Source organism: Oncorhynchus nerka, linkage group LG24 (assembly GCF_034236695.1).
Source record: "Oncorhynchus nerka isolate Pitt River linkage group LG24, Oner_Uvic_2.0, whole genome shotgun sequence".
In the NCBI taxonomy this organism is placed as follows: Eukaryota; Metazoa; Chordata; class Actinopteri; order Salmoniformes; family Salmonidae; genus Oncorhynchus; species Oncorhynchus nerka.
Genome location: NC_088419.1, coordinates 56,422,364 through 56,434,041, shown reverse-complemented (window position 1 = coordinate 56,434,041; position 11,678 = coordinate 56,422,364). Strand labels below are relative to the sequence as shown.

Below are 11,678 nucleotides of genomic sequence, written 5' to 3'. Positions count from 1 at the left end.
CTTACCTTTAGCATACTCTTTAAGCGTTACAGCATACTCACCACTCATGGTTGAGTTTAGGGATTCTCTTCGAACAGTCCAAAGCCTAGATAAAACAGATAGCATGTGCTGTCCAGAGACTCAGGGTCAGAGTGACTGGAGGTGACACTTCACTAATCTGAAGTAGGCAGACATGAAAAGGTCTGTCATCTCGTCTGATCTGACCTTCACATGCCTGCTCTCCCCTCCCTTTCTAGAACGCACACACACACACACACACACACACACACACACACACACACACACACACACACACACACACACACACACACACACACACACACACACACACACACACACACACACAGCAGAACACCACTACAAAGCCCTGGGACAACAGCAGGTACAGTTTAACTGCAACCTACCCTACCCCTTTCCCACTGTCCTAGCCAACATTAGTATCAGTATCAGGGCTGGAAATAGCAATACATAATACATAACAAAGCAAACTCATTTTCAAAAATGTGGTCCTCCACATATTTGTTCATTCATATAAATACTCTTATTGTTGGTGCACATTGCATCAACACTACTGACACTACTCTACCATGGGCGTGGTGATAACCCAGCAGAGCAGAATCCTTACAACTAGCCCTTATCCTAATAAATGGTTAACAGACATACTCACTGAGCATCAAGCAAGTGAGTTGTCAGTGTCAGCTGTGGGAGCTATTTTTTTCCCGTTTCAATGCTGGAGGAAATTAGCTGTTGTCGTTGTCTTTTTTTCTCCAAACACTGACTGACAACAAATCTGTACAATGAATAAGTTATAACTTAAATGTATTTCCTATTTAATCACTGTTAATAAAATAGGCAAAGAGAAAGATACCCTGTTTCTGATGCTTCCTTTCTTGTCTTCACGGATTGAGAGTCCACAGTCATGGAGAGCTTCTCTGGTCCAGGTGAAACGTCTTCAACTGATGGTTCTTCACTCTAGGTCATAATCGTAAAAATGTAACATTTAAATTGCAATATTAGTACTTGATAATCCGTTTTCAAAGTTGGTACCACTTATAGGAGTCATGAAATCATGTAGAACAGAGAAGGAATTAATTGAAACCGGTGAAATACATGTTTTGCATGTGATAATTAACCATTCATTTCAAATGAATACAACCCCCCCAAAAAAAGTAGGCCTTGTCATATCTTCATACCTTATCTCATGACGGTCCTCACACGGTATGGTTAATTCTTTCCTTGCCTGCTTTACACTCACATGAAGCACAGTAGCACACACTCACACACATCTACAGTTCATTTTAATTTACTACATGAGCTTAAGCGCGTTTTCTCCAGCCCTCCGGCGCGATAGAAAAACGCCTTGACATCGAGCAGAGGTCTGCGTGGGAGGAAAGAGGTTAAGAGTTTTTCTGGCGCGAAGAAAAGACACCTGCTGCCCATCCGAATCGGCAGAGCTCAAATACAGGAGCAGAGTCCCAATGCGGGTGGTAGAGTGGTTCTTGCAATAATGATAACAGAGATCATTTGCTCTCTAATGGCCACAGTAATTGGTCAACCAATTAAAAGTGTAATCAATTTGCTGTCATTATAAGGATGACTGTGAGGTTGACGATATTTTTAATAGTTGACACATTTTAATCGTTTTTTTTATTTTTATTTTTTACATCTCATTGGATGTTGTGAACTTGGGAGAGAGAGGGGTGAAAAGGTATATACACCCTGCTCTTATTTCCATGACAACCTGCCTTCCTGCAATTGCTCAGGGTCTGATTTTAGCAGCTCAAGGAAACCATATGTGTAACATTCAACTCCTGACAACCCACACTCCCACCCACACATTGTTTTAGGCCCTCTTCATACACAAGCAGGATGTTCTAAAACTTTTCCAGAGGGCTTCAGATAACTCCTTGTTCAGAATCCATTGGCTCCTCGTCATCATGTTATTGACATTATAGTATTTTCACTGAAATACCACCATTAAATTCTACAGAGTAGTAAAATAATGTTAAGTATTGGAGCTGTACTGTGGGTGAGGTCATGCACTGGTATCTGTTTATTAATAGAAAAAGGTGTATACCCTTGAGACATTCAATCATGTGAGCCTTACCATTGTTTCTTCAAACTCAGATATTGTCCTCTTATAGATGTGAATTAGACTGATTTTTATTGTATGACAAAAACAACAAAGGTGATCAACTGTGTTTTCCCCCCCGCACAAACAGGAAGCGCATTGGACATATTTGTTGTACCATGAGAATTTGACATTTCTAGAAAAACTGTCCCAGGGGGCCTTTAAATAAGTCAGATGGAGACGTGAATACCATCCATCTCAAAATAGTATGCAATGTTAAGCCTTAGACAAAGTTCAAGCCAAAATACTTCTTAATGGCTCAATAGGCCATCTTTCTCTGATACTTTAAAAAAAACAAGTAGGCTATGGTCTATCCTCAATTTAGTGTTTAATTAGAATTAAATGTGTGTCTCCTAGTTCTGACCAAGTATGAGCAAGGCTCTTTCTCTAGGTTTTTTTTCAAATTCAAATTGTGAAGGCTCCCACTGGTCAAAAACCGGTTGAATCCACATCCACGTTGTTTCCACATCATTTCAACCAAAAAATACAATGTGATGATGTTGAAGCTACTTGGAAAACTGATTGGATTTGCAAAAAGTAATCAACAGAAGGGCATTTCATCTTTTTTGAACCCAACTTTGAACCTAAATCCAATGACAGAGTGAAATGTTTTGTTGATTTTATGTGGAATTCATGTTAGTTGACATCTCAATCAAATGTATATCAAAACTAGACGTTAAAATGACATCTGCGCCCAGTGGGATGGAATTGTCCAACAGCTGAATACTGTTAATTGTGTGCTGCATTATTTCACTGTCTTAAGTGGTGAACCATCCTCATAACCAATGGCTTGAAAATCCTTTTCCCTCAGAACCAGCAGAGATTGGAAGCTATGGTTCCATGATCACATGATTCCAATCTGGTGTCTCCAAAGTGATGGGAGCAGATTGCATCACTATGGAAACACAATTGCCCTGTCACAGCGTGGGAGGTTTGGACCATGTATGATCCACATTTAGCCAGATAATTATGCACTTCTCTGTAGAAAGTAAGGCATGTCATTTGCTGGATAGTATGTGTGATGGGTGATGGCTCTATTGTCTCGCATGAAATCTGAATGGTTAATTAAATCAATGTGATTTTCTCAAGTGTGAAATGGTTGCTTGATCCATTGTAAATCAGTACAGATAAGGAAGAAAAAATAAGAAAGTCTCTGGCTTTCCAGTTTATTAGTAGAAATATCAGTATGAATAGTTTCTCAATAAGCTTATTGTTTTGGCATAGTTTTGGTTTGAGTTAACTTCAATGAAATGATTTCCTCTACATGAACAACTACTATACTACAGTATTATTTATTAGAAGGTGATTATCTCATATCTCATAATATCCAGTTACCTAGCAACAAGCAAACAAGAAATCTGTGGTCAACCACATCCACTGTAGCCCCACGTAAAATCTCCCTACAGTGTTAAGGCAAGTGGAATGGAGCATGCTTCCCTCTGCAGTAGACCCCCCCAAAAAAAGTGAGTCCCAATGAGACAAACAAAACTCTTACTGATGTCTTCATGTCAACAGACTCACTCTCTCTCTCATAGGTAGAAACACACCCACACAATGTGTGCGGCGCACGCACACAGTTTCCTCATCAATTATTTCTCAAAAGATTTTAGCTAGCATCTCACTGAATCGACCCCCCAGCCCTGTTTGTCAGACATCCCAAAAATCGGTCTTCTCACGAAAACTTATGTAGTGTCAGAAAGGTTTGGCCTAGAAAGAAATATGACCACACGATCATGATTGTGTCACGGGACTCGATGGTACCACAAGTGTCACGGACTCATCTGAAGGTAACCCGGTACCAGTTTAAAAAATAAATGGAAGTATGGAGGTACTTTTGTGCCAACAAAAAGGGGTTAAATGTGTCCAATTTAAAATTAAAATATCTCCTAGATATAGGACAGACACTTCAAAACCTTATTCCTTACGATACATTTGTTGAATGCCTCTTTTGCCATCTATGAATGTTATTAAATGTGTTTCTATTGCACCCCCATATAAAATGCCTGAGCACACAGGGAAAGGTCAGGTAATAGATTCGCTGCTTTGAAATGTCATCCGATTACTTTCGAGTTGGTGACATGAATATATCTACAGTCAATAGTGGTGATAAAGGCCATGCAGATCAAGACAATTTGACAAAATATAGTACAATGAACAAACAATATTGAAGATCACATCTTTCAATATGACAATAAGAATCGACCTATGAAAATACTGCATCACAAACACACATCTGTTTTTCTATTGATTAATATGCTACATACAATGGTGGATGACGGGGTGATGGTAAGCTGTGGAACTGCCCACACACACCATGAATCTATGCACACACCAAGATGATCCAATTGCTTCAAATCTAACATTCACACTTTTTTTCTCCACCACTCTTATGCTCACTAACACCATTTAATTAGCAGCTGTGAATCTGTGAAGAACAGCTGCTCTTCATGGTTTTAGCTGATGTTGGGTTCTTTTTTCACAAAAACAGCTTGTTTTGGGATATTTCTTCCAACATCCAGTGCACACTGGGAGGTAATATCCCTGCTCATATCTTATAACCATGTATTCTCTTTTTATCTATCCATCCCTCTGGGACCTACAGTATGGGTGACTGTCTATGGTTGACAACAACCACAAATGTTGTAAAGTGCCTGACAAACACATAATACTGCAAAAAAGAAAGCAATCTTTCAGTTCATTTTTGATTTATGTTAAAGAACATTCGGAATGTGTCCAATATACAATCATATGCCACAATGATCATTCAAAGTTTTTCCTCATATACTTGGAGTAATTATAAAAAAGATATTTTAACACAAACAACATATTGATAGAAGTCAACTTTATAGAAAATTCATGCAAGGCTACATTTATCAAAAGTTTGGGCAGTCTTTTGAAGTGTTAATTCTTAACAAAGTTGTGTGTAGACTTAGTTACATCACTCTGCCAACGATATACAGTATAATGATAATCTCCCAATTCAAAGAATTCTAGCAAAAACAAAGCCATACAAAATATTGAATTAGTAGAACATACTAGGTACTATTGTAATCCACATTACAATATTACTTTACCTTTGATTCATTTGAATAGGAATTGATCAAATTTGATTACAAAAGTGAGGCATCACTGTGTAAAACATGGCTGAGGCAGTGAAAAAGGATATATTACTGAACTATATAGGAATGGAAAGGAGCATGAATACTAAAACCCTATTGGCGCTATCACGTTTTAGTGGTACTCACTAGAGTGTAATTTGTATTCAAGTGTATTCAAACGTCTCATTTCATTTGATCCTTCAACGTTGGTTCAGCATTCAACTAAAGTGTATTAGCTGTCTGACATCAACCAGCAAGCAACCTAATTAACAATCCAACATGCCACTTTCTCTATATAAACCTGAGAAAGAAGGCACTTAAAGTTGACTATACCCTAGCCTTGATTTCCAGGCAACGATGGCAACACCAAATGAATTATACCCAGAGGGTTGAGAATGAGAAGTAACTGTGTTCCTGCTACACTACCTACAAAAATCCAATCCTCAAATGAGTATTACAGTATTTGGTAGACAAGTACAATTAGAGTATAATGAAATATAAAGTATGCAGTTTGGCTGTGCTTGTTACTTTGGTAGATGCACTGCATGGATAAAGATGTATTGTCCAAGCCCGATGAATATTCATTCATTTCGACCAACACAGAGCAGTGTTAAGCACTAAGCGTTCCATTCTTATTAATGCCATACATCAAACATAACAACTCATAAACAGGAAGCCTCTATGGAATACATACAAATTACCGTAGCAGATAAATGCTATGTGCGTTGTACACATGTGTTTGCAAAGCATCCTCTATCAATCTACAGTTTCTTGGCATTGTTTTCCTTTGGCTTGTAAAGACATCGACTTGAAAACATCAAATGATTAGTTGGCTAAATTAAAAATGACAGATCATTAACTGTAATGAAGTGTGCTAATAAGTCATGCTCATGTCAGCTAGTAAAGGCATTAATGATCCCAATAACTTGCACCATATTGGTTCTACAGTGATGTTATAAAAGGGTTGTACCATGTTTGAATTGGGAAAATGTGAGTAGGACTGTAATCAATTTAATTTCAACTCCATCAATTCAGGAAGTGAAAAATCTGAAGGAAAATAAATGCCAATTTTCAATTCTTGAATAGCATTTTCTTTTCCACCTCCTAAATTGACAAAATTGATATGGAATTCACCCCAACCTTACTACAGCTTGCAAGAAAAGCTTTGGAATACTGTGCTCTCGGTCACTGGCATTGTCTGACGTCAGATAGCGAACTCGGTCTGCACGAAAGGACTAGCGTTGCATAGAAGGGACGCCACCTGTCGAAAGACAATGAGGTCACCAAGCTGCTGCTACTGTTTGGAGTCATTACATCATAGAATGTTTGACAGCCTGCTCCAGGGATTTCCTGGTCACCAGTAGCCGCACGACATCTTCATTCTTCTTCGTCAGCCGTTTGCGTGCCTGATCGTGTGTCACCATGGTCATATCCCATCCATTTACCTGGTGGCAACAGACATCAATAATTATAATATTCTTCTTTACAGTAGTTATTATTCCTGATGAGAGGTAAGTATAATATCTGGATTGAATAGTGTACTGGTCTTTTACAGTCACTCGGCAAAGTCCAATCACAACTGAAACTGAGTAAATGGTGCCACCTTGTGGAAATATATCAATAAAGTAAAAAGTAATCTCGGTTAAAGATAGACTCAGTGATATGACGTAGATGCAGAAAGTAAACAGCATAGTGGGTCAATTTCCACAACTCAGAGCGTTGAAGCGTGGGGCTTAACTTCTCTGCTGTTTTGGTGCCCTGGCAAGCACGCTGTGACAGCGTGAAGCGAACCAATGCGCAGGCGCAGATACTGTGTGACTGTGTCTTGCATCCCGCTCATTTCGATATCTGCGGTGGTGCCGAGTCTACCTTTAACCCAGAACTAAAATTATGCGTAATTTGGTCAAATGTATGTTTACGTAATTTGTCCAAGAGGGATTAGGTAACAGGTCTCGAGGGCAAAAGTTTGAAACATGCATTTCTACAAATAGTTTGAAGTTTACCTGCATTACTTTGTCTCCCATCATCAAGCCTGCAACTTCTGCTGGTCCCTCTGGTGTCACCCGTGTCACATAGATGCCCTGTGATCCCACAGTCACACAGACAAAACAACAATAGAGAAATATATGAAAGTGTAACATCTGTGCATCTACAAATAAAAGGTATTAACTAACTAGCTTCAATAAACGGGTTTGATTATAGAACTATAAAATGCCACTATTTGAGTAACACTGTATGCTATTGTATAAGATGAGCTACCTGGGTCTGCGGTGTTGCTACCTGAGGCTACAGTTGATGTGTTCAGACCTGCTTCTTTGATACCTTACGACTGATGTTAATGGAGTTTGGCCAGAGCTGAGCTCCCTGAGAACTGACAGGGAGAGTGTTTTCCCTGTTTAACTCGTACCTTGTCTGACTTGTCTTCAGAGAAGGGGTTCTGGCCCGGGTCTTGGTCTATTCCTCCTCCAATGCTGAAACCCAGGATCAAATGTTCACCCTGGCGGAGTTTGCGGATTTCTATCCGTTGCTGTAAAACACATGAACATTGGGAGTCGAGCTTGGAGAGGAAATCATTCAGAACTTTAACAACCATCAAGTAGTTGTTATATTCCCATTCCACCATTGCAATAATAAAAATGTGGTAAATTAATAGAATGTAAAATTGATTGCTGAGCACTGTGTTCCCTTTAAGAATGTAGAACACTATGGTTATGAATAGGCTGTAGTTCCCCCGAAGGAACAAAGAGAATCCCACTGTCGTGTGAAGTCGAGTGACCGGCTGAAAGGGAAGCCCTCTGCCACCAACTGACTGGAGACACAGATTTTCTCTCAGTCTAGCTATCCCCATGGTCCTCAGACAGCTGCCCTCTCATTAGAGCAGATGGAGAGTTCTGGCACATCCAGCTCGCTGCTCTTTACAGCACAAAGCCAGTCTGTGTGATGGTGAATAAGAGGAGCCTCAGCAGTGTGGTTCATAGTGTCAGTGGTTCAAAGTTCTTCCAACCACTGCACTCAGTGGTCAACATAGTCAACAATCATTCAGTGGATCTGAAGTTCTTGGTGATGAGAACATGGGAAATACTCATGGAAATGTATAACGCAGGCTGACCATATTAACGGAAAGATCAACCCAAAGTATCTGTGTAACCCATTGTTCACATGACTGACACCAGATTTGTAAAAAAAAAGATCAACCAGAAAACAGCAGCATACTACAGCATTCAACTTAGAGTGTATGGAAGATAGCTGTTGCATAAGAGTAGACAACACATACTAAATCATACAACTAAATAAGATTGGTGTGTGTAGCCTGTAGCCTAAATCACATAATTTTGTCACTAGGCAATTACTCCGTGACTCATATTTCTTGCTGATGTTAGGAATAAACAGTGTGTTGCGAGGAATCCCATCGAAAGCCTCCTGGCTGATTGTATCAACTGCACCGCTCTCGACCAGAAGGCCCTACAAAGGATGGTGTGGAAAGCCAAGCGCATCACTGGGGGTGAGCTCCCAGCCATTGAGGACTAACATGCCAGGCAGTGTCTAAAAAAGGCCCGAAATATTGCCAGAGACACCTACCCGAGACATGGGCTGTTCTCCATGCTCCCGTCCAGCAGACGGGACTGGTGCATCAAGGCTCAGAGCAACAGACTGCTAAACAGCTTCTATCCCCTGGCCATAAAACTACTACTGCTGCAAAAATGATCATTGATTGCCATTACCATTAGTATCTATCTATTGTGTTCTGTTGCTGGTCACTATTACTCCTGTAACTCAGCTTTGCACATTCTTGGCATAGTGGGAATCTATCACTTGTTTTTCAACAGGACAATGACCCAACACACCTCCAGGCTGTGTAAGGGCTATTTGACCAGGGGGAGGGGGGCGCTTGTACCCAAGTTGTCTCAGATAGCTAGGTGACGCCTTCCTCTGAAACACTTCACTTTCATGCAAGTAGCTTAGCGAACAATTTGGCTAATGCTAGCTGCTATCCATAGTGCAGAGATAGCAGGTTACTAAAGAAATAAAATGTTGCCAAGACAGAACAGTGTAACATTAGCTGGCTAGATTAATTTACTTTATGTTAATACTAGATTGCGCATATGAAAATGAAATGCATAGCCCATTAAGTTTAAACGAAATTCTCCTAAACTGTTAGCCAGCTAGCTACAGCAGTTTCATTCAATCTAAAAGAAACAAGACTGACAACAAACAGAGAAATGAGTAAAAACGTAGATAGGTAGTTGGATTATCGAACAGCAATGCTTCGAACGAGTTTTACTGCTAGAATGTAACACTTTTACAAGGGTCAATTCGAATAACCAGGTTACATTGACAAGAGTAGAAACAAGCAAGCATGACCACAATGTTACATTCACTATTGTAAACAGTAATACTACAATGTGAAACCGATTTTTTTTTTAACGAAAAACTTCAGGTAGGTATTTATAGTTTGCATCGAGGCACTGCTGGAAAGATTGTAGGCCTGGACAATGGATGCCGTAGCTATTGAATGAAGAGGAACGTTATCATTCCAAAACTTACCACAACAGCAGTAACTGGTTGTCCTGGGATGAAAGACATTGTTTCAGAATGTTCAGACACTTTTGTGTTTCTCCCCGGTTGCAAATAACTCAACGGTCTAAAGTCGTTTTTGCTCCTTTCATTAAATCATACAATACTCGAAGCAACTTGCTAAGCGTGAGTAACAACTAGCAAATGATTCCTGGCATGTAAAGGCAGGGTTGGTGATGTCATACTGCCTTCCGTGGTTAGTCATCATCATGGATCCTGTAATGTCCTGGGACAAGGTTGGGGTGTAGCCCAGAAAAGGGTTAGGCAGGCCCGTTACAGTATTTCTCTTTGTATGATGGGCATACTACCTGCCAATTAAGAAAATAGTTATTCTGTCAAGAGCTTTACTGAATGCCCACTACTTTTTAAGGACTTCATTTAATTGGCAACTGGAAAACTCATGTCATGGAGGATTCATTACCACTAAAATAAATGGTCTTTCTCACAGAATTCTGCTTTGTGTTTGAGTTTGACAGGGCATGCATCTCAAGTTAACTGCCTAAAATCAATGGCCTCTTGGCCTTTTCTCCCGTTCCCCAGTTAGCAAAATGACTCTGGTGCAGCTGTGGGGCACATACTTTGTGTTTTTCTGGACCATATGCCTTGGTAAAATACGGCATCACCATCAGATTAAAAAGGACCTGGCCCACCGAGTGCAGACTGATCAAATTGAAATGTGTGGCCCTCTGTACAATTGCTCATTGTAAAAGGTGTGGCCCATATCTGGTGCAAAACGGTTGTAAAAATAAAAAGGTCTGGTTCACGTACTGCACAAAGGTTGAGTTCCCACCTAGATTCCCGGACTAGAGGGTGGCTAGATGCACGCTGCCACACGGGCCTTATATGGGGATATATTAAACCTGCTACTCCCCAAATCACAGTTATGTACTCTGCTATCAAATTATGTATTTAAATTAAAGAGAAGAGCAGATGTAGTCAATCAAAAATCTATCTGGTTCATAAAAAGTTGCAACAGGTAACATGGAGCATAGGAAAAAGAGACAGCTTCTGACATGTAGTGCACAAAATGCTAATACACTGAGTATACAAAACATTAGAAACACCTGCTCTTTCCATGACAGACTGACCAGGTGAACCCATGTGAAAGCTATGATTCTTTATTGATGTCACTTGTTAAATCAACTTCAATCAGTGTAGATGAAGGGGAGGAGACAGGTTAAAGAAGGCTTTTTAAGTCTTGATACTGTTGAGACATGGATTGTGTATGTGTGCCATTCAGAGGGTAAATGGGCAAGACAAAAGATTTAAGTTCCTTTGAACCGGGTATGGTAGTAGGTGCCAGGCGCACCAGTTTGAGTATATCAAGAACTGCAATGCTGCTGGGTTTTTCACACTCAACTGTTTCCCCTGTATGTCAAGAATGGTCCACCACCCAAGACTTCCAGCCAACTTGGCACAACCTTGGAAAGCATTAGAGTCAACATGGACCAGCATCCATGTGGAATGCTTTCAACAACTTGTAGAGTCCATGACCCAATGAATTGAGGTTGTTCTGAAAGAGAAGATGCAACTCAACATTATGAAGGTGTTCATAATGTTTTGTACTCATTGTATATAGGTACTATTGACTTGCAGTGGATTGTTGCCACAAATGCAAAAAAAGTTATCATTTGAAACAGTGGCCAGGTAAACAAAACCAAAGCATGGACTGTTGTCATACCTTGTCCATAGACTGCTTACATTCTAATGACATTTGGGTGAGATTTCCTTATTCTTTAGAACCCATAGCGGCCATCTACGGCCATCTAGTCAGTTGCACAACTGAATGCATTCAACCAAAATGTGTCTTCAGCATTTAACCCAACCCCTTTGAATCAGAGAGGTTCGGGGGACTGCCTTAACTGACGTCCACG

At 40.1% G+C, this 11,678-nt stretch overlaps 1 protein-coding gene across 1 annotated transcript; it reads right to left on the bottom strand.

The window, feature by feature from the left end:
* Positions 1 to 4,958: 4,958 nt before the first annotated feature.
* On the bottom strand, positions 4,959 to 9,986 carry LOC115108244 (tax1-binding protein 3-like). Its single transcript, XM_029632362.2, has 4 exons — positions 9,775 to 9,986; positions 7,637 to 7,756; positions 7,233 to 7,310; positions 4,959 to 6,674 (listed from the first exon to the last, which is right to left on the bottom strand). Exons 1-4 carry the CDS (start codon positions 9,811 to 9,813, stop codon positions 6,540 to 6,542), a joined length of 372 nt encoding a protein of 123 aa, XP_029488222.1. The 5' UTR covers positions 9,814 to 9,986; the 3' UTR covers positions 4,959 to 6,539.
* Positions 9,987 to 11,678: the final 1,692 nt, after the last annotated feature.

What these genes read in the sequence shown, in the direction of transcription:
- LOC115108244 (XM_029632362.2), bottom strand. Translation starts at nt 9,813, where the DNA reads ATGTCTTTCATCCCAGGACAACCAGTTACTGCTGTTGTG. An exon ending in AACCAGTTACTGCTGTTGTG is followed by an intron (nt 7,757 to 9,774) that starts GTAAGTTTTGGA and finishes TGTGTTTTACAG; the next exon opens with CAACGGATAGAAATCCGCAA. An exon ending in CTGAAGACAAGTCAGACAAG is followed by an intron (nt 7,311 to 7,636) that starts GTACGAGTTAAA and finishes GTGGGATCACAG; the next exon opens with GGCATCTATGTGACACGGGT.